General features: G+C 39.9%; 3 protein-coding genes across 3 annotated transcripts; 1 reads left to right on the plus strand and 2 right to left on the minus strand.

Annotated features, from left to right (window-relative positions):
• Nucleotides 1–537: 537 nt before the first annotated feature.
• LOC117825886 (proteasome subunit alpha type-6-like) lies at nt 538–7776 on the minus strand. The gene is made up of 7 exons (XM_034701858.1): nt 7474–7776; nt 5788–5882; nt 4619–4700; nt 4256–4411; nt 2851–3029; nt 1316–1410; nt 538–1049 (listed from the first exon to the last, which is right to left on the minus strand). Exons 1-7 carry the CDS (start codon nt 7547–7549, stop codon nt 992–994), a joined length of 741 nt encoding a protein of 246 aa, XP_034557749.1. The 5' UTR covers nt 7550–7776; the 3' UTR covers nt 538–991.
• A 1370-nt stretch (nt 7777–9146) lies between these two features.
• LOC117824930 (inositol-tetrakisphosphate 1-kinase-like) lies at nt 9147–13953 on the plus strand. The gene is made up of 10 exons (XM_034700438.1): nt 9147–9368; nt 9717–9741; nt 10647–10769; nt 11560–11677; nt 11756–11857; nt 11977–12017; nt 12119–12284; nt 12745–12812; nt 12931–13093; nt 13175–13953. The coding sequence occupies exons 1-10, from the start codon at nt 9286–9288 to the stop codon at nt 13366–13368; spliced, it is 1083 nt and encodes a 360-aa protein (XP_034556329.1). The 5' UTR covers nt 9147–9285; the 3' UTR covers nt 13369–13953.
• LOC117824929 (DNA ligase 1-like) lies at nt 13508–22311 on the minus strand. The gene is made up of 6 exons (XM_034700437.1): nt 22013–22311; nt 19664–19704; nt 19494–19563; nt 18153–18218; nt 17019–17989; nt 13508–15286 (listed from the first exon to the last, which is right to left on the minus strand). Exons 1-6 carry the CDS (start codon nt 22056–22058, stop codon nt 15218–15220), a joined length of 1263 nt encoding a protein of 420 aa, XP_034556328.1. The 5' UTR covers nt 22059–22311; the 3' UTR covers nt 13508–15217.
• Nucleotides 22312–22716: the final 405 nt, after the last annotated feature.

The raw sequence follows: 22716 nt of genomic DNA on the forward strand, positions 1-22716 counted from the left end.
GATATTAAATGACTGATGAATGTAGAATTAGATTCTTTGTTTAAACTGTATGTAATAGTAATACACAGAGAAAGAGGAGGCACCATCAGGAGGAAAAAAAAACTTTCACACTTCTGAGCTTTTTTGTGGGTAAAAGTGTCAAACAAAGTAAAACCATTGCAACTCATTATGTGTCAAAGTACAAGGTTCTGTTTAGGAGCTCATTCACTGATGATGCAGGGCTTAATTCATGCTCTTTATATGTTGTTTTTGTACCTGATAATATTGTGTGCTAGCCTGGCTGTGCATGAATGAATGGTACACTTTTAAGAAGGTTTGCCATTTCTCCAGTCCGTTGAACTGACAGGCTGAAGTCCGTAACAAGGAGGCTAAAATCAGGCGTTCTCATCTCACTGACGCCATCTACTGTTTCAGTAGGGACGTTTTTAAGGAGTGTATTTTGCAGGAGAGGCATAAACCTGATTTATCTTTTCAAGTGTGTGATGAAAAGTCAATTTTCTAACAAAACAATTCCAATTAAATAAAAACAGAACAATGTTTTTGTTTCCTTTGCTGATTGATTTTATTATGACAGTTGTTTCAAATAGGTTTACAGTGACTATAATGGACTTGTTGAAATGAAACTCTGCAAGTGTAAAGATGACGACCAGGCTGGTATTATAAAAAATATGGAAAATATGTTACATCCATCCAAAAAAATAACATCAAGAGTCATTTTGACTCCCTAGTTCCCAAGACCTTAGAAGTGAAGATGCAAAACCAGAATTCAAACATTGGGTCACTCATTTAAGCTGACGTTTTTGGAAGTCCACTGAACATCTCTTGTAATCTCAAATTCTTGAGTCTTTCACACAGAGTTTCTTAGTCTGTACATGGACATACATATAAAATGTTTATGTTTTAGTTACTTACAGCGGTGTTAATTTGAGACACACTGGTATTAAAATACTATGATACTCTAAATCACGGCCTGAACTTTGTGAGGGCACCTTTACTCCCGTTCTGCTATGGCAACCAGGTGAACCTCTATCTCTTCCTCTGAAAGCGTCCTGCATAAGAAAGAAAGGAAAGAAAATGGGAGTTACCACAAACAAAAGGAGGAATAAATGATGTACAATGAAAAATAGAAGAAGGAAAGAGGACGATACATTAAAAAGCTCTAAGTAAAGTTCCAAAACTCTTACTTCAAATAAATCAAACTAAATACAAAGAAAAGATCTAAATTGTCTCCATTCATGTCTTAATGTAACATCCATCATCTGTGGAAAAGGAAGTGTGATGTCAAGCTGATGAAGAGCCCGTCCAATCACGTTACCTGAACTTTGGTTGTTCCTTGGTGACCACGCCGATCTCCAGGTCACTGGACTTAAAGTCCAGGGACAGGACGGAGGACAGACATGTGATAGCCAACTGCAGAGACAGAAAGTGAGGGTAGTGGGAGGGTCAGATGGAGCACATTCATGATTCAGTAATCATCCCTTTAGTCTAGATAATGCTGATGTCAAGTGACTTCACCCCACATGGACCAGAGATCCACAGATAGAGGAGACGTATTATAAAAGTAAGAACCAGATTATAATCAGGCGTTAAAACCTGCACACTTATAATTTCAGGAAAGCAGCTAACAAATTCTCACTTTTACATGAATAATCTCATACAAACGTTTCCTTGACCTGTTTTTTGCCAAGCATAATGGTGATGTACATCCTGTGTGACTAATGGAGACTGATATATGTGTGTATAATGATGGTTTGTAAAACATCCCAGCAGCACAGATTAAAGCTGGGGTTGGTAATCAGATTTAGATACACTTTTTGTTATACTGGTTAAAATGATCTTTATGTCCTGATGGCAATCAATACATAATGTGTTCTTAAAAAAGAGCGAAGAAAAGCTGCTATCTACAGCCGGAGTAAACCTGGGAAAACACCAACCAATCAGCCTTTTTTGGGTGCCAAAATTTTAAACCATTCAAATCCCGTCCTGTTGTTCTGCCCGCCTCCTGGGCGTACATTTCCCGGCGTGCACTCTCCGTCCCCGTCTCCTGCCTCTGCTTCCCCTGACTCTACTGACTGCCCCTCTCGCTCGTCCTCGGGCCTGTCCCCTCTGACCCGATGAGGTGCTTTGCTCAGGACTGTAGTCCGGATCAGAGTCTAAAAAGCTCTCACCACGGGGGCTCTGACAAGCAAAAGAATGAATGACATTTACTAAGTCCTACAGAAAATGTATATTTATTGTAGCGTCCGTCCGGACGCTGTAGTGATGACAAGCCGATTCGTGCACACGTTTAGTTTTAATAACCGGTCACTGTCGGCCGTGATCACGCCAACCAACAAAGCAACAATCAATGTTTGAATGAATAAAGAACTTCTCCTCTTGTCTCTCCTCTCTCCAGCTCACACACTCTACACCTCTCCTGATGCCTTCACTGACCGTCAACACTGTAGGAATTAAGAACATCTACACTGAACACGTTTAACAAACAGTAGAGCTGTTACAGTATTATATGTGTTATAACTTTTCTCCTGATATCGTGTCACTGGTACAACTGGATAATGCTAGCATGACAGTTGTGAGTACTAACAGCAGCCATGTTTGTTTGTGTTTTTAACTTTCACTATGATAATGTTTTGGTGAGGACCGCTTTTGAATCAGTCACCATCATATGGTTGCAAGTCAGCGGCGCTCGTGCATGTGAGCGGGGGGCGTCGTTTTGGAGGAGCTCTGAGGGAGGAGGGGAGGGGTTAGACGGAGTCCTGAGGAAATGCTACATTCAAATTCATGCTAGTTTTCCGAGACTGCCAACCCCAGCTTTAATCGGGCCAATAGCTAAATATTCCTACTTCTCACCTGTACAGCCCTATCATGGGTCAGCTCGGGCTTCTTCTTCATTTTCTTCTCCAGGTAGCTGTTCGCCTCCGTTTGTTTGGCCCCAACGGCCGTGGCTCTGAAGCCACAGTAGTATCCTGCAGGGTCACATTTAAACAGGACAGGACCCTGCTGGGGGTCCACAGCCACCAGCAACATACCTGCAGAAAGGGAGGAGGAGGGAGAGAGAAAATGCATTACATCGGACAATATTTACAGATACCACACAGAGAGAAAGGAGAATAAAATATGTGCAAACTTGGGGGGAAAGATAGTAAAGGGAATTGAAAAGCAAAGACAAGGGAGCGATCCAGAGGACAGAGGCTGGGAATCACCAGAGGTCATACGGAAAAATATTTCAGAAAACCTTAGCTGCAAGATGTTATCGTTAAGATTTAGAACATTATTCAGATCATAAAATTATTTATTTTTTAAACCGTGGAATTCCTTTGATACAAAATGAAATGGCCAAAGAGAGACACAGACCAACAGCACCATCTAGTGGACTCAAAAGGTAAGTGTGTTTTTAACCATCATTTATATGTACACGACCAGTCAATAGTTTGGACACACCTTCTAATTCAATGTTTTTTATTTATTTTAATTATGTTCAACATTGTAGATTAATACTGAAGACATCAAAACTATGAAATAATCTGGTTTTGCCATAATCTGGATTACAACAGTAGTTAAATAGGGCTATCCATTGTGTACTAACCCTACCTCTGAAAAACACAACTGATGGTCTCAAACACATTAAGAAGGCAAGTCATTCTACAAATGAACTCTTGACAAGGCTCATGTTAACTAGAAGCCATTCCAGGAGACCACTTCATGAAGCAGACTGAGAGAATACCAAGAGTGTGCAAAGCTGTCATGAAAGAAAAAGGGGGCTACTTTACAGAATCTAAAATATAAAACATATTCTGCTTTGTTTAACAATTTTTTGTTAATTAAATAATTCCATATATGTTCTTTCATAGTTTAGATGTCTTCAGTATTAATCTACAGTGTTTACAATAATTAAAATAAATACAAACCCTTGAATGAGAAGGTGTTTCCAAACTTTTGACTGGTAGTATATATATAAATAATTTCTATTAAAAGAATGGTGTTGCCAATTTATTGATAAAGTGATGCCACAATAATCAAAAAATTGCAATATCTGTTTTTCCTCCATCCCCATGATGAGGTCAGACATTATTAAAAATCAGCAGCATACCGCAGCCGTAACATTTGGTATTTCAACTCTTTGAATGTGATAGTAACTGTATCACTAATAAAGAACTGATAATACATTTAAAAAGAGAGGAGACATTGATAATGATGAGCAGGATGAACAAAGACATGTATGTCAACAAGACAGAGTTAAACACACTGTACTCACAGCAGCCCAGAGGCCTCATCTCAGCATTTTGTGTGTACACCTGGGAGATATCTGCCAACCTGCGACACAACACATCCGCCATGATGTCATAACCATACTTATATTTCCATTCTCCTGCTTCCACTCGTGCCCGATGAACCTGAGAACGACTGTCCCCTGCAACAGAGAGAGGGGGAGGAAGATGGTGTAAAGACAAATGAAGAATAGTAAATTCATTACTTAACAAATATAAATGAGACAACAGCAGAGAGACGAGAACTTCAATAAAAGAAGAATTATAAAACCCATAAAATATGTAACCTATCAGTTGTTTTTCATGCTTATTTTAAGTATGTGTGTGTGATTAGGTGTGTGTGTTAGTACCATTATGTCCAGTCATCACACAGCCGATGCGTGGGGTGAGTTTGAACATGTTGGTCACAGTAACGGGGTCCAGCAGCTTGTCCTGCAGCCAGAGAAAGGACAGGAGAGAGTCACATTCAACTTAGTAAATGAAATGATACTGTAGTGTTAAGTATTCATTTATAACTGTGAAAAAACAAGAGTGCTTTTACAAAAGGTGCAAAAGCAAGGACTTTCTACTCTGTAAATTAAGAGTTGGGTATGATAAAAGAAAAAGAAATACAGATAAAACGATACGCAAACATAAGCCATCATAGCTATGATATCATGATACAGCAATCTGTGATAATACACTGCAAGACAATCATATTATGATAGACCAGGATATCTAATGAACTAACACACACAGTACTTAATGCTCCTAAAAGGTAAAGTGCAAGATTTATGTGATCAACGCCACTGTAAGGAGCCTTTAATTATTAACCTGTTGATCCAAATCAAAAGGAAAATCTCTTCAGATTGTTGTGTTATTATAATTCAAAATATCAATATATTTAGCAGCAATACGATCATTTTATGGCATCAGGACAATGATAGATTATGGCATATGTATTTTGCCTCACTCCTAAGTGATAACAAATGCATTATACCTGAGGTCTTGCGTATGTCAGATATATCAGATACTTTTTCTGCCTATGATTGGTAGAAATCTTCTCAAAGGGAAGATGCTAATATTTCCTTTGGAAGATTCTACTGGTCGGGTGCCGTTGGACTAGCGGTCTAAGCGTGCCCCATATACAGAGACTATAGCTCTCATCGCAGAGATCGCAAGTTTCGATTCCAGCCTCGATCATTTGCTGCATGTCCTCCCCCCCTCTCTGCTCCCCACATTTCCTGTCTCTCTTCATCTGTCCTGTCCGTTAAAGGCAACAATGCCCAAAACTATAACTAAAAAAAAAGGGAGATTCTGCTGGCTGATACCCACAGTGTGTCTTTTAAGCTTAAGCTTGAAATAAAGTAGTATTTGGCTTGGTAACATGAGTGCTTGCTCTTTCATAACAGCATCTTTGTTCTTAGATTTGACAGTCAGGTCAGCAAAAAGCTGGAGTCAGGACTCTTGTGTGGCTTCAGCGTTTAGCTTGAACTCAGATTATAAACTGTCTGTGTGTTTCTGCATCATATCATCTTACAGGTATTTTCTTTTGTGTGACCACCACAGAGCTGTCTGTCCCCCGGATCCCTACAGAGGTCAAGCCACTTTGGGAGACGGCTTTGAAGGCATACTCTGCAAGAAAACAAATGTTATACACACAGAGTGAGTGACATTAAGTTCATAATGCAACACAACAGCAGTACAGGATTTGATATCAAGCCTCTATGGAAGCTCTGAGCGAACATGCATCCAGACATTTATTTTCTTTGTTTTTCAGGGATAATGAGATCTGGATGATCATTACGTGTGTCTCCAGAGTTGCAAATGCTCAAAACAAAAATAAATAATTATTTTTTTATTATCACGGCCCATGCCTGTGGAACACCCTACCTGAAGATCTGAGGGCTGCACTGAGCATCAACATTTTTAAAAGCAAACTCAAGACCTACCTTTTTAGTCTCGCTTTTAACTGAGTTTTATTCTTATAACAGTTTTATTTATTTATTCAGTTATTGATTTATTATCTAGTTCATATTGTATTCACTTTTATTCCATTTTATTTATTTATTTATTTACTTATTTATTTCATTTAGTATAGAGTATAGCATCTTATTATCTTTCCATGGTTTAATATTTTAGAGTTTTATCATCTTATAAATGTATTTTATTTTGGTGATTTTAATTTCCTGTGTTGAGTTTTAACATCTTATTTTACCTCCAGTGTTTCCTCATTAAGATATCATGAGAGTGTTTCCTCAGTTCCTTCAGAAACCTATTTAATTATTTTATTTGTATTGTTTTTATTACTATTGTTGCACATATTGTGTTCTTAACCTTAGGATTGCGGGGTGGGTTTTGGGTCAGGGATGGGGTTGGGATCTTTTTCTTAATGTATCCTATTTTAAGTAGTTTTAATGTACAGCACTTTGTGTTACAATGTCATTGTATGAAAAATGCTTCATAAAAAAAGTCTGATTGATTGAATGATTGATTGATTGATTGATTGATTGATTGATTGATTGATGGATTGATTGATAAACACATCCGTCCTCATTGGAGGAGCCAATGGTTGCATGACATGTTGCAGTCTTGCAGTCCAATCACAGTCTAATCATGTTTCTTTTTTTGTTTTGTTTTTGATAGTTAAAAAAGAATCTTGTTATCGTGTTATAGCCCAACAGAAAAACTGGCTTTGTCATCCCAAAATAATGAGAAAAAGTTTCAAGAATACAGTTAAAACCAACTTATGGGGAATCTGTGTTGTAATTCAAAATAGCTGCAAATTCATCAGGAAATAAAGTAAACCAGGGATGGGTTATTATGGGATGTCCATTCAGGGCCTCCGTACTAAAATCAGCAGTGTGCAGACTTTTTAGCCAAGTCACTTGAAGTGCAACTCCTGAACATCTATGTGGAGTCTTCTTTTGGTCTTCCAGCCATAAAATCACATGCAGAGTTTTACCTGACTTCATAGTGATGAAGTGTATCAATATGTAACCTGTACACACATTAAAGGAGAGAGCTCTGTGCACTCTTTGATGCTAACTGCGTTCAACACATACCCAGGAAAGCGAACCATTTTAGTTACAAATTTCCAACAAAACATTATTGTTTATGTTGGTAGAGGTCCTTGTAAGTTGAAGTAAGTTGTACACTTCTCTTGTGTAGCACAAAATAAAACAGCACAATTTGACGCAGTTCCCGGAGTACATGTGTTTCTTACCGACTTGGTAGAGTCGGCCCTCCGGTGAGAAGATGGTGATGTGTCGGTCGAAACCTGCGTTTGACCCGCGCGACATATTCAGTCTCCTCAGGTGACCTCAGGTGAACTTCAGGAAGTTTTATGTTTTCTTTTATGTCGCACTGAAAATGTATTCGGTCTAATTTCAGCTTAAAGGGAGAAACATGTCCGTTCTGCTGCTGAATGATTTGCAGTGTAATGGAGCTACTTCCCCGATTTAAATTTACTTTCTCTTTCACTTGTTGTCCGTGATGTGCTGCTGAATGGCCGTCCTCCTGCTACGGTGGCCCTGAAGGACACAACAAATTTACAAAAGATTAAACACTTTTACAAAGCTGGAGACAAATTTACATTTTGGAAAACAATTTTACATTTTATTAAACAAAATTAGATCAGCAAAACACTTTTTTACCAAGGCCAACTCAAATTTACATTTAAGAAAACAAATTTATAAAAGATCAAAACACTTTTACAAAGCTGGAGACAATTTTACAAACCACGGAACACTTTTACCATTAAGTCTGACTCCTTTTAGCCTGACTCTGTTTAGCCTGAGGTGATGTGGTCTGAGGCTCATCTGAGTTTCATCTGAATTCTGACCAAGCGGCAAACTCCGTTCTCAAATGATGAAGCCAACGCGGAAGTGCTATAAACTGCAATACATCGAAAATCCGCTTGAGGCTGGCTGCAGAAACACCGGGAACCACATAGATATGAATGGGAAAAAGACAATCTTTGCAGCATTAATAAACATGTTTACAGCCTGGTTCAAAAGACGGCTTGGCCCTATGAAGCTAATCTCTCTAATGGCACACACTGTACGGGGGGTGAATTTCTTTCTAACGTGATGGTAAAGAAGATATTAAGATTACCAGTTTTGTCCAAATAAGGACATGACTGACGTGACTCCCGGTCGGAAACACACAGCCATTGGCTAAGAGACTCACACTATGTCACACTCTGCCAAGTTGAGTTCCGCATTACCAATATGGTTGCTGCCGTCGATTTGTTTCAAAACAGCTCTCAGGAGAAGATGGGTGACGTCACGTATACTACGTCCATATTTTATACAGTCTATGATTCTGACACATGATATGACGGAGCTTTTCCGGAGACATGATGCTTTTTCATCTGAGGTCACCTGACACCTCTCTCTGAGACCCGAGGATGTCCTATTATGAAAACCATGTCGCTCCGTTTGGTTTCTTTCCATCAAAACAAATTAAATGACCCCTCACTCGATCACTTCCGGATCACCTTCGGTATTTGGTACATTCCCTTTCCGTAAAAAATGAAATGCTTTTGTTTCAGAAATGGTAAAAGTGTTCCATTGTTTGTAAAATTGTCTCCAACTTTGTTTCATCTTTTCTAAAAAAAAAATCTTAAATGTACATTTGTTTTGGCCTTGGTAAAAGTGTTTTGCTGATTTGATTTTGTTGTATAAAAAAAATGTATTCCAAAATGAAAATTTGTGTCCAACTTTTAAAGTGTTTCATCTTTTGTAAATTTGTTTTGTCCTTCAGGGCCACCGTAGCCTTCAGTTTTATTGGATGGCAGCAGTTATGAGGAAGTCAAGTGACTCTACCAGTTAGACTAGCTCTGTCAGTGTCTCTCCTCCTGTAGTTTAAAAGTGATCATGACACAGAGGAGACGCCGCCTCAGAGACCGACTGACTGGCGAAGACTTGACAGGAGTATCACCAGAGGGAGGGTTGAATGGAGAAGAGCCCACTGCCCCCTCTCTGACTGTCTCTGCTGTCATTCTGCTGCCTGTGGCCCCCACACTCACAGCCCAATGTCAGGCCGCAGGGTGGGCTTCTGTCTGAGCGACAAGAAGCGCAGGAGGATGAACCTGGACGCCTTTGTAGAGTTCTGTGCGTAAGTTCCTGTTTTTGACTTGAATTCATGTCTCAAGATTAGTGAATATCTATCTGGCCCTCTTGGCTTTCATAGAGCTCCTTTTAGGTCAAATACTGAATGGAACCCCATTGCAAACGAAGGATGTATTTGATTTCTTCTTCTTTTTTCTGCATTGTGAATGATCACAGTGAGGGATCACTGTAATGACTATTAGAGCCATTAATAACGGGTGACACCCAGTCTGAAAGGGCAGAGTTGTGTTAATTTTTCCAACAGTCTTAGTCATTGTCAACCCTGTTGTGCACAAAGTAACTGTTGTGCAATTAAACCTCAATTATATAAACATGTCAGTGTTTATTCTTGCAGGGGGCATGGAGTGGAGGTGGTGGAGGTATGTTCTTTTTTATTGTAATACATGAAACTAGCATAACCAGTAGGGTTTATGATGAGGGGATGAAAAACATTCCTGGTAAGTCTAACACAAACAAGGAGTGGTGTGCATGCAAAGATTGTTAGGTATCCATCTTCATTTGAGGTATTTTCATTGCAAAAATGCCTTATCATTTGTCTATAGACATGCAGTACTATACAAATTCATGTGTTTAAGAGGTTAAGCTGTTGCATTTTAAGTATAGCTTTAGTGACAGTAGTGTGGGAACACTGCGCAGCTACACACACGTGCACACGCACACATAGTATGTGTCACGTTCAGATGTCTACAAACTCGGTAATCCATGTCAAAGCCACCTGCAGCCGCCTCCTACAACCAGCTTGTGACAAACCTGTGAACAATGGCTGTAATTGCACAGATATTTGACTTCATGTAAATACCTGTATAGTGACAGGGTCTCTGTTTAACACAGAACTATGTTGACTTCAGTCATGCATTTTCTTGATTGTATGTTTGAGAGAACCGTCAGAGTTATGGGGAGAGCTCTGGCAGTTATCAAAAGATGCAGTACATTCTTATCATAACACTGCATCTGTCAAGTTATACAGACTTTACTTCTTACCCACTGAATAACTGCCAGCAGTGTGGTTTAGTGCATCACAAACAGACTTATAAAAATTACAGTTAGTGCAAAATAGAGCTGCAAGACTAGCTTTAAACTGTGACAGAAGGGTGCATCACTTTTCCCTTGAAATGTTACAGAATGTATAACATAGCACCTGTTTTATAAGTCAGTGACATTAATTACCAAACGTTACCCATGAAGAAGTCATTTGTACATTGTAATTTTGGTACTACTGAGACAGATCCTCTATATACATGCAAAAGTGTCTTTCCTTTGTCAGATTGACCTCACTCAGCCGCTGGTGCCACAGGGACCCTTTGACGTCATCGTCCACAAGCTGTCTGATGTCATCGTGGAGGCTGAGTATGACAGCAAATCACAGCAGCTCCTGACCAACTTCCAGGTAAGGCTGCTTTGAGAATTAACCAAGTAAAAAAATGACTGTTTTTACCTGATGCAGCTTGGGATCATAGTCATCCCACTAAGATGCAACATCTCTTGAACAAGGGAGTCCTGGCAAAGACAGCAGCATAAAAAGTTTCACATAAAAATTAACAGATAGATTATCAGCGTTCAGCAGTAAAACATGTGAATACACTGGTCAAACAATCCTCAAATTGACTTTAGTTCAATCTAGACTGATATAGTTTCGGGTGACTTTCAGACCAGGATGAAGTGTAGGAAACATTAAAAGCACTTTCACCAAAGACAGAGTGAGTCAGAGAAGCCAGCCATTGACAGTTTTAGAGATTAGCAGATAAAATGAATAAGACATTCCAATGCTCCACTCTTCTGTTATGTAAGGAAGACAAAAATTCTTTTTCATACAAGACACAGCGATGTGTGTGAAATCCTAAACCAGAGGCAAATCGCAATGCAGCATGGGACACATTTTCAGAGAGGCTGAGGAAGCATGCATGTGAAGAATATCACTGTAGGCAATTACAGATACAAAGGTTGCTTGAATGAGTTTGTCATGATGCTATAACGTTAAAAATAAGGAGTGAATTAGCTTTTAACAGCATTTACAGTGAACACAAAATAAACTACCTTGTGAATCTTGTTTCATGTTAAGCAGTTATTAAAATCATTACATGTTTTTGAGAAAGGATACAGCCTCAAAATACAGAAGAATGAGTGTCTCAGCATTCTTTACAATCTTTTGGCTGTTGACTTTGTCTTTAACATTGCAGAGCTATGTATCCGCTCATCCCAGTACAGTTCTTCTGGACCCCCTACCTGCCATGACCCAGCTTCTAGACCGCTTTGCATCTTACCAGATCATGAGCAAGCTGCGCAATTCACTACGAGGTAAACTGTTATTGTACAGTGTGTCCTCTAGCTTTCTATGGCCACTAACAGCCTTTCTTATTCAATTCTCTTCACCAGACTGGCGGATCTGCAGTCCTCCTTACCTGGAGATCCACAGCAGCAGTGACCTGCCATCCATTCAGCAGACTGTGATGACACAGGGCCTGAGTTTTCCTCTCAGTCAGTTCATCCGGTTTTATTTCCATCTAATTTTTCTGCTTTCATAATTAACAAGATAATGATAGTTACATTTCAAGAAAACAAACACAACACTTCCTCTTTTTCTCTGTTGACCTCAGTCTGCAAAACCAGAGTGGCACACGGCTTGCTCTCCCACGAGGTGAGTAGTTTGGTTTAATTCTTGATGTACAGCCACATTTGTATCACTCATTTGCTCTCTTCATTGATTAAACATCTGTGCATAATATCTGTGTATTGCAGATGTCCCTGATCTTCAGTGCAGGCAGTCTGAATGATGTCCATCCGCCCTGTGTGCTCCAGAGCTTCGTCAACCACGGGGCTGTGCTGCACAAGGTGTTTGTGGTGGGAGAGCGACACTTCTGTGTCGACAGACCTTCACTCAAGAACTTCCCCCCCGGTCCCTGTGGTCAGTTCCTGTCCTTCCCTGTCTTTCCTTACCTAGCTTTTCCCTTTTTCAGTTTCATTCATTTTCTGCCTTGTCCTTTTGTACTTTAAACTCTATCTCACCTTTCCTCCCCTCTTTCTTCCTTTCCTTATCTTTTGCTTATCTTTTGCTTATCTTGTTTATTCCTCTGCTTTTCTTATTTCATCTTTTTCCTCCCTCATCCAGTAATTTCCAACTTTTCACAGATTTTCTTTGCTTTTGTCTTTTTTGTTTGTCTTTTTACTTCCCCTCCTTGTCCATTTCTTCTCGCCTTGTCCCCTTTCTTCACTCATTTCTTACCCCATCTTGTCCTTTTCTTTTTATCTCTCCTTGTGTGTCACACCATTTTCCACTTTGTCTGCTTCATCATATGTCATGTGTCTTTTTTATTTGCTCTATTGCTCCCTGAATCCTCTCTAAATGTTTTACTCTCTGCCTTCAGACAGAGAAACAATCTTCTTCAACAGCCATCAGGTGTCCAAACCCGAGTCCAGCTCTAATCTCACAGAAGTAAGTCATACATGTTACGTAGGAGCTCTGAATCTTTCAGTTTCACTTTTTGGGGAGCTGTCATGTCTTTGGCTGAAATCAAAACGTTATATTGTCCTTTCTCTGCCTGCTCTCAAAGCTGGATGAACAGATGCCATGCCTGCCTCCACCCAGCTCTGAAGCCGTGGCTGCCCTGGTCAGAGAGCTCCGAGCCCAGCTCGGCATGGCTCTATTTGGTGTGGACGTCATCATCAACATACAAACGCACACTCTCACCGTCATTGACATCAACATTTTTCCAGGTATTGCAGTCGCACACACACATACACACATACTCACATATTTCATGATGCTCTCACTCACGTCCTCTGTCTCTCTCTTAGGCTACGAGGGAGTGCCACAGTTCTTCTCCTCTCTGCTCGGCCACATCCAGTCAGTGTTGGACCAGAAGACCTGCTCTGCTCCCCGGGCTTCTGACTCTCCTGAACCAACAAAGACAACAAGTGCTGCGACCTCCAGTATTTCAGTTACCTCAGAAACCGACTTTCCTGTGTCATCTTCTTCACGGGACATATAAACTCCTCAGTTTCATTCATAAAAAGCTTTATATTTTTAATTTGTGCCTTGACTTCATTCTAAAAATCACACTAACCTTTTTTTTTCATGTGAACTGACTCTGCCGTGGTTTCTAACAGACAAACCAAACAGACCACACATTACAGTTTAATTCAGTTTGGGTTTATTGATTGACAGGTAGCATAGAAGAAGATACAGCAGGCACAAAATACAGCACTCTGATTGGCCAGTAATATTACAAATGGTGTTGTTATCCTGTTGTTTGAAATGTCCTCTGTGCCCCTATGACGACCCCCCCACACAGACATCTCTACATCTTTCTTGCTGGTTTGTTTGTTACACATTCTTCAAACATGTTGCACTTCTATAGAAAAAGAAAACAACAGTACTTTAATGTTTTTAAATGTTCTAAAGTGAGCAAATCTCTCCTCTTTGGAATAGACAGTAATGAGCTCCTCAGTGTGGACTTGTTATGTGTTATTAGAACCTGTTTAGTGTGTGGTAAGTCTTGGCCGTGTAGAAAAAGAGAGTTACGAGTACAATATGATGCACTTTGATTACATATTAAAATACATAAAATAATTCATCATTTGGCTAATTATTGCATTCACGTGTGCTGTAGTCGTTACAGTGTTATTGCATTACATTGGCCTCCAATGGTAACCCTGTTCATCCTGCACTGTGTGCATTTCTACTCAGTGTCCTCTTGGGGGCGCTGCAGCTTCATATTTCCAATGACCTTGGCTTGCAGACTGTGATATCTTATATTTACAAAAATGTCAAGACAGCCATGAAAACTGTGATGTAACAATACTGAGCCTTTATCAATGTAATTGTTACCAAAAAGACAACAAAATGGCTTTAGTGTCTCCCTCTTCCCTCGACTCCTCCTTGGCTTGTTAAGATAAGAGTGCAAAGCTGGCTGAGAACCTGAAGTAACACATTTAGACCTTGTAAGCTCTAACTAAATCACATCCTGTCACCGCACACACCAACCACACTCAATACAAACTGCAGTATCTGTCACAAGTGTTACCGTGCAGAATTTACAAGTCTGATCAACTCCCTCTGTTTTTGATTGTGTCACTCTGGTTCTTCACAAACAGTCTGGTTTTAACAGTGCATGAGCCAAATGAAACACAATCCTTGTTTCTACTCTATCGTCAAAGAAACGAAGAGGAAATAATGACTGACTCCTGTGTAGAAATATCAGTAATACATGTTAACAGTCAGAACAGCAGGAACAGCTGACACATAATTATCAGTTATTGCACAAAAGATACATTGAAACACACACATTACTGCTAGTAGAGAACCTTTGTTCCTGTTAAGAATACACCTTTAGGATAATACCTGCAGAGAAAAGAAGCACTGATGCTAGTATTCATGAGATTTCAAAGATGATGGTGTTTGTGTTTTGCAGTCAAAAGTACAGACAGTTTTGGAACGCTTTACATCCATGGCGGTTTATAACTAGAGTACAATCACCTGTCTACCTTACAAACAGCATTTACAGGGACTGAGACCAGGACTCAGGCGGACATGAACACAAAGGCTTTTCAGATTCCCAAAAAAATTGCACCTCCCTCTCTTCAACACTCAGATGCATTCAACTGAGCATTGCAGAAATAGTGTAATCTTTTCCCAGGGAATCTAAAAGCAGAACTGAAACACCAGCTTGCACCAGATTTGACTAATGTTTCTACTAAAGACATTTCTCTGAGTGCTGAGGGGATTTGAAGGCTGTTAAAAGGAAAACGTGTGAGCTGAATGTGCGGCTGTGTATGCAACAAAGGGTTTAGTCAGTCTGCTGTGTAGTGTGTGTGTGCACACTTGTGTGTGTGTGTGTCTTATCCTCGGCGAAGCTCCCTCAGCTCTGCAGCAACTTTGCGCAACTCTGCTTCAATCTCCAGCAGCTCCTGTGAAAAGAAAAAAACAATACATGATGCAGAAACCTGAGGTAGGGCTTTGGTTTATAGTTCTCAAGTAACTGAAATGATTTTGTACAATAGTGTTTGTAAAAAGTGGATGTGGACTCTTAATATCAAACATGAAGCCAAAGTAGAAGTGAGTTAATCCTGCAGTATTTTTAATGACCAGCAGGGGGAGACTCCAGAACCGTAAGTCTACACTTAAATGACCGAAGTCGTCAGCTGATTTATTTCCTTAGAAAATATTTTCCTGATAGTTTTATGATCTTAATTGCTCGGCTTATTTTTTTTCTTTACAGTAAATCATAGTTTTGCTGTAAATAAATAAAAATAGTCAGTACCATCTCCAGAAATTAACATAGAAAAGCTCAAATTGCTACTCAAGACTACTTCATCATTGCTGCATTTAAATCTTCAACACTGTTTTTCGTTTTATGCAACCCCAATTCCAAAACAAGTTGAGCACTGTGTACATTTTATTTATTCATTAATTTGATTGTTTGTTGTTTGTTTGTGCAGGTTTTTTTGCAAAGGATCATGCCCAGGAGTTGAATCAACCACTGCTGTGATGAGGACTTCTACTACTCTGAACATGGGGCACACCCTTAGGGCACTAGACTAACTGGTGCCCCCTGTGTAAATGTGAATTCAACATTTTTTTAGATGGTTAAAAATCATTCAAACTCTATTTTTAATTGAAAACAGTGCAAAGATGACATATCAAATGTTGCTGCTGGATTTTTTGATTGTTTTATGAAATATAAAGATATAAAATGCTTATTTCAAATTTGATGCCAGCAACATGTTTAAAAAAAGTTGTGACAGGGGCATGTTTACCACTTTGTTGCACACCTTTATTTATAGAGTGGACAGTGGATAGTGTAGGAAAGTGGGATAGAGAGTGGGGGAATGACATGAGGGGAACCATTGCAGGCTGGATTTGAACCCAGGCCGCTCACTACATGGGCGCACAACTTAACCAGTAGGCTGAGTCTGCGCCCACATCATTTCTTCTTTTTACAGAACTCTGTAAACGTTTGTAAAAAGAGGAGACCAGTTCCCAGAATTGTTGCTCTTTTAATTAACAAAAAGGCATGAGAAACCACTTGCTGTGTGCAATATGAGGGACAATGTATGGTGAGCGGGTGGTTGTATGGAATAGAATCCCAACAGGGTGAGACGAAACCCCCATGCTTCTTTTATGTTTTTAACATCAGTTACTGATGCATTGTTTTCCTCCTCTTGTTTTTTTCCTCTGTCATTGATTAGTCGGCCATTAACCATTAATCTAAAGTTTTGTGCTCCCTGAATGAATTGAGAGTAATATTAAAGAATATCTTCCAGGATGTTTACTGATTCTATTGGAAATTAACATTTTTTGCCACGTGAAATCATTGAAATCATAAATGCGCCGAACTACTTTGTGTGGATTGATTTGGTATGAATTGTGTGATCTGTATGTCCTTGGTGCTGCTACGGCTTTTCAGAATACGTTTTTCCTTTTTTTGTGATACAGAGCTGATGTTCAATTTAAGGACTTTGGTGGTTCATGATGTGGTTGATCAGGATTCAACAACAGCAATAAAAGTCTGTTTCTCAGAGTAGCTGTCTGATATTCACAGAGTGCTGTGGGTCACCAGTGAGAACCACGTATTCAACAAAGTGCTATGAAAGTTTACCAGCACACACCAACAGTTCCATATTCTTTGCACCAACTTACCTCTCCTTCATCTTCTTCAGCTTCACCTCCTTCATTCTCCTCTTCCTGCCCATCTTCCCGGACATATTCATCCTCATCTTCCTCCTCCTCGTCCTCCTCATCCTTCTCCCTCTCCCTTTCAAACTGTCGTGTTGCTTCATCGCTGGCTTTCTCCATCACTCTCTTCTGCTGCGGCTCCTTCACCTCAGTCCCCTCCTTTGTCTTGTCTTCTTTCTCTGTGTTTTGCACAGCCTTTTCCTCTTCTCCTCCCCCCTTCTTCTCGCTCTTCTCCTCTGGCGTCTTTTTACCAACACTCTCCTCTTTCTTCCCAACCTTCACCTCCTCCTCTCCTTCCTCCTCCTGCACCCGTTTCATCTTCCTTACGAGTTCCTCCAGCTCCTCCTGCTTCTCCTTCCTCTCCTTCTCCTGCTCTGGCCTGCTTTTGCTCTCCTTCTCCTTGAGCAGCTCCTTTAGCTCTTTCTCCACCTTCTCCTTCTCCACCATCAATTCCACCTCACTCTTCTTCCTCTCATCCATCCTCTGTTTTTCCAAGTCCTCCGTTGTTGCAGCATCCTTGTCTTTGTCATCCTGTTTCTTCGCTTCCTCTTTTTGCCCCGCTCCAGAGGCTTTAAGGCTCTCCCTGTCCTTCAACGCCTCGTATCGTTTCCTTTTCAGCTCTTTCAGCAGCTCCTCATCGTTCCCCTCCTCCTTCCCTTTCTTTCTGATCTCCTCAGCTAGCAGCTCCTCCAGCTCCTTGGCTCTCTCCTCTTCAGTGTCACCCCCTTTGTCTTCAACATGTTGCTCCTCCTTCGTCTTTTCTTTAGTGTCATCTTCCTCTGTCTTGGTGTCTTTCTTTTCATCCGTTTTTTGTGTAGGGCTGGTCACGTCACTCTCCTCCTTTTTCTCCTCATCTTCATCCTCAAAGTCGCTCTCGTCTTCAGCAGGGCTATAGTCATATCGCTCCCTCTCGTCATCTCGCTCTCGATCTCTCTCTGCGATATTCAGACAGCAACAGTCAGTACTATGAGGTTAAATGCATCAGCAGGTGTCAGAAATGAATTCACCTCTGAGAACAATGTGTAGAAAAATTAAATGAGACCTGACATCTTTAGCATTAAAAAGTGTTCACAGCAGGGTCACTATGCATCTGCTTACCATCACCTGCCAGACTCTGCAGCTCCCTGAGCAGACCCTGATGTATTTGTACTTCATCAAGTTCCTCTGCAAAAATAATGGAAAACAACTCATTAAAATGATAAAGCAGCAATAAGAACATACAGAACAAAAATGTGAGCAAAAATAACGACAGTGAAGCAGCAGAAAAGTCTTTACACAACAGTCAAAAGTTTGGACACACCTTCTCATTCAATGTTTTTTATTTATTTTAATTATTTTCAACATTGTAGATTAATACTGAAGACATCTAAACTATGAAATAATCTGGTTTTGCCATAATCTGGATTACAACAGTAGACAAATAGGGCTATCCATTGTGTACTAACCCTACCTCTGAACAACACAACTGATGGTCTCAAACACATTAAGAAGGCAAGTCATTCTACAAATGAACTCTTGACAAGGCTCATGTTAATTAGAAACCATTCCAGGAGACCACTTCATGAAGCAGACTGAGAGAATACCAAGAGTGTGCAAAGCTGTCATGAAGGAAAAAGGGGGCTACTTTACAGAATCTAAAATATAAAACATATTCTCCTTTGTTTAACACTTTTTTGGTAATGAAATAAATCCATATATGTTCTTTTATAGTTTTGATGTCTTTGGTATTATTTTCTACAGTGTTTCAAATAATTTAAAATAAAACAAAACCTTTGAATGAAAAGGTGTTTCCAAACTTTTGACTGGTAGTGTGTATTATGGTCAATCTTGTTGCTGATGGTCTTGTTTGGTTAAACAGGTCTTACACAGGCATCAATACTAATTTCAGTCTGCTTTATAAATGGCTTAAAACTCCTCATGGAAGTTTTATAGATGTTAATTTCAAAGCTGTTGCAAAAACGCCCCTCCTCAGCTTTATGTTGTTATTATTATTATTATTATTATTATTATTATTATTATTATTATTATTATTAATAATAATAATAATAATAATAATAACAATAATCATAATAATATTAATAATAATAATAATACATTTTATTTGGGGCACCTTTCAAATCACCCAAGGTCACCTTACAGATAAAAAAAACATTCATGATCAAAACATCATAAAAACAAACAAACAAACAAACAAAAATGAATAGATACAAAATAACAACTAGTCCAGTTAGACTGAATATGCCAGTTTGAACAGGTGAGTTTTATTAAAGGCAACATTTAAATTTGCAGATTGAAAAAGCACCTTGCTAACTGCTTTATAGGCACTTCTAAACAAATCACTGATTCTAATAATAGTTCATTGCATGTTGGTTCAGTTGAACAATTCTCTGTCTCAACATTTAAAGCTTTAAAAGGAAAACCGGTAATTAGCTACATTACCTTCTAGTCTTGGGCTGCACTCATGATGTGACCTGTCCTCATTCAGTGTTTCTTGAATAATACATTCAACCTAGAGGCACAGTGGTAATAAAAACACACAATTACTGATTCAGCAATTTAAATACATATAATGTGGAATGATGAGCGGTATACAAACGTGTTTTTCTGACCTTTGCATCATTAAGAGGTGAGTTTACTGGGCGGCTTCCCACTGAGAGAGAAAAACAGAGGGATGTGTTGTTAGTAAGAACTTAAAACGAAACATTTTTACCTTTTTGTCACAGTGAAAACAGGACAGAGGTATAATGCAGGGCAGCACCAGTGAACTACTTTATGCAGCAATGATTTGTCCTGCATTGGCGTGGGCTGAGCTTTTCCCTCATTAAGGTAAGCACCGTGATAAAGCAATGCAGCAAAGAAGCTTAAACCTCTCTCTCTCTCCTAGATGCAGATATTCCAAAGCCTTTGGCTCCCAGGTAGTTTCCCACCCAGGCTAAATCAGTCACAGATCAACACCTGCCAGTCTTCCATTAAAGGCACACTAAACAGAGCCATCTGGGCCTTTCCTTACAGAGTTACAATGAAGCTAACAAGGAGCTGATAGATCACAATCCATGCTAAACCAGCAGACGGCAACCTTTCCTTCTGTAGTTATGAGTTTGGTGCATGGACCAGCTGAGGCACATTGGATCCTGTTCAATTAGTGCACCTTCATTTAAGAGTCTCTTACTGAACTGAAAATGTTAATCCCAAATTAACTTAATCTACAACTAATTGACACCTGGTAGAAGTTCATGTTCATTTGCACCTTTAATTGACATGACACATGGAGAAGCTGGGAGTTTTATCTAAGCCCTGTGGTTTGTGTCAGCTCACATCCAGATCAGTACAGATCAGGATCAATAGGCCTAATTGATTCCCTGGCTACTGCTGGACCCCCCTGCAGACACGTGAGCTGCCAATAGTCTGGTCCTGCAATGCTCAGCATGACCATGAGATAAAGGTGTGTGCGTGGGTGTGCTTTACCAAAGGCCAACTAAAAGCTTGGACACCTGGACAAAATCAAAAGTTGTGATGTGGTTCTGATTTTATGGGCTCGTCCTGTTGTCAGTGAGCCAATCATCTGACAAACTCTTTGAGAAAGTTCAGCAATCATAAGCCTCTGTTAAACACCATAATTGCTTCTAACATTCTGCTTGTAATGATGCCTTCATTAAAAACTAGGGCCACATCTAGACCAGGGGTTCCCAAACTTTTCAGCCCGACCCCCAAAATATGCCAAAGATTTGCGACCCTCACTGTACCTCAAAGTGATTTAATGTGGCTTCATTTAGCTGGATGTGGCTGTGTTTCCTTCTCCTTTATGAATTAACCTGCTGCTACTGATGCTTTTGATAATTCACTGTTCACTAACCCTGCACATAGGAGTCATCTGGAAAACGCAAGGCAGAAAACTCATTACATTTTCTATTTTCAAGGTTTTATTTTAAGCTTAGCTACTATTTTTATCGATATTATTTACTGTAATGGGTAAAATGTACAATCTTGGGTAAAATAAACAATCTTGAAGACATCTCACGACCCCCCCAGGGGATCCCGACCCACACTTTGGGAACCCCTCAGGTCTAGACCAGGGATGGGCGCACCTATTCGGGCATGCGCAATTGCGCGTTTGTAACAATATGAATCCTCGTCTTGGCATTTTCTTTTACGCTGCAGTGGCATGTTGTAGGTCACTGCCCTTGTTTGTTTACCCACAGTAACTTAATTATTGATAGTTTAAAAGGCTATATAGCTTTTGATTTAGTTGTACTCCGTTATTGTGGGGTTTGGCAGCTATTTACCAACATACTGTATTATTTAAACAGACTTTAACACCTTCAACAGCAAATAATCTGCCCTGGTTATCCATGTTACTGCACAACACCGCACTTCGCACAGCTTTATTTAACGTTTTTAAAACAATTCTCAAACCCTGCACTTATTTTTGCCTACATGGTTCACAATACGCGCATGTCAACATGCAGCAAGCACGCGTACACGTGCGAAGATCCACTCACCTGTGTGAAGCAGCTTTATATAAGATGTTAAATTAGACTGTTTGAGGTGCGTGAATATAAGATATGGTTCTTTTTCTCTTTTTAAAACCTCTTCCCGAAGCAGTAACGGAAGCAGACCAAGAGATAGAAACAGAAAGGTGGGCGCATCATAAATTATGTAACAACGCTGTGTTTAGCCTATTAGTCTAAAGCCCTGCGGCTTTCGCCATTAGGTTAGCAAACACCTTCAGTACGCACAAGAAAGTAATGTTTTACGTGTTTATATTGGTCTGTTTTCGCCGAAAGGCTGCTAGTAGAAATAGTATAATGATTACAGTTGAGGCAGCAGTGTGTGAAAGATGCGGCTGGTCTCCGGCGCAGCCTGCTGAGAGCCATCACTCGCATTTTGTACCGACACATCACACTGAGCTCTAATTACCACTGAAACTGAAGCCTGTATTAAATGTGATAAACGCTTACCTCCGACAGCAGCCCAGAGGAAAACTGTGGTGATCAGAAATCCCATAGGATCCGTAAAGTGAGGCTCCTGCAGGAGATAACCTTGAAATAACGGGCTGGATCTTGTCACACACCCGCCGCGCGAGGTGGAGCCGAACACGGTGTGTGTGCGGTGTCAGGTGACCAAGACTAGATCAGACCCTGGTGAGGTGCCAGAGATGTCAGATTATCGTCCCGTTTCCCCCAGTGTGTGAACAAACTGCTTCATCTGTGTAACTCGGGGCGGATTAATGTTTCTCAGAGCCTGGTCTGTGGCCCATTTGGAGATCTTGGCGCAGAAGTTGCTACATAGACACTTAAAAACAATTTACTGTAATTCCTCCCTATCCAAATCCCACTAAATATGCACTGTAAGATTTTGTTTATAACTGCTTTCATTTAATTTTCAAGATGCATACAAGCTCGTAGCTGCTGGTTAATTGATTGTTAAATGACATTAATTATTGATGATTTGTAATAGCTGGAAATATTTTCACATTTACAGATCTTTTTGTCCCCTCTGAAATCAGCCTGTCTACAGAGCCCTCCCTCAAGGTCTCATTCTAACTCCAAGTACAGTACATCACTGCAAAAGCACACATGTATATGTGAACACATGTTTGTTGTTGTCTTTGTAAGGCTATTGTAACCTGAGTTCTATTTATAAATAATTTATTATATGGGTT

This window comes from Notolabrus celidotus, chromosome 14, assembly GCF_009762535.1.
Source record: "Notolabrus celidotus isolate fNotCel1 chromosome 14, fNotCel1.pri, whole genome shotgun sequence".
Taxonomy (NCBI): Eukaryota; Metazoa; Chordata; class Actinopteri; order Labriformes; family Labridae; genus Notolabrus; species Notolabrus celidotus.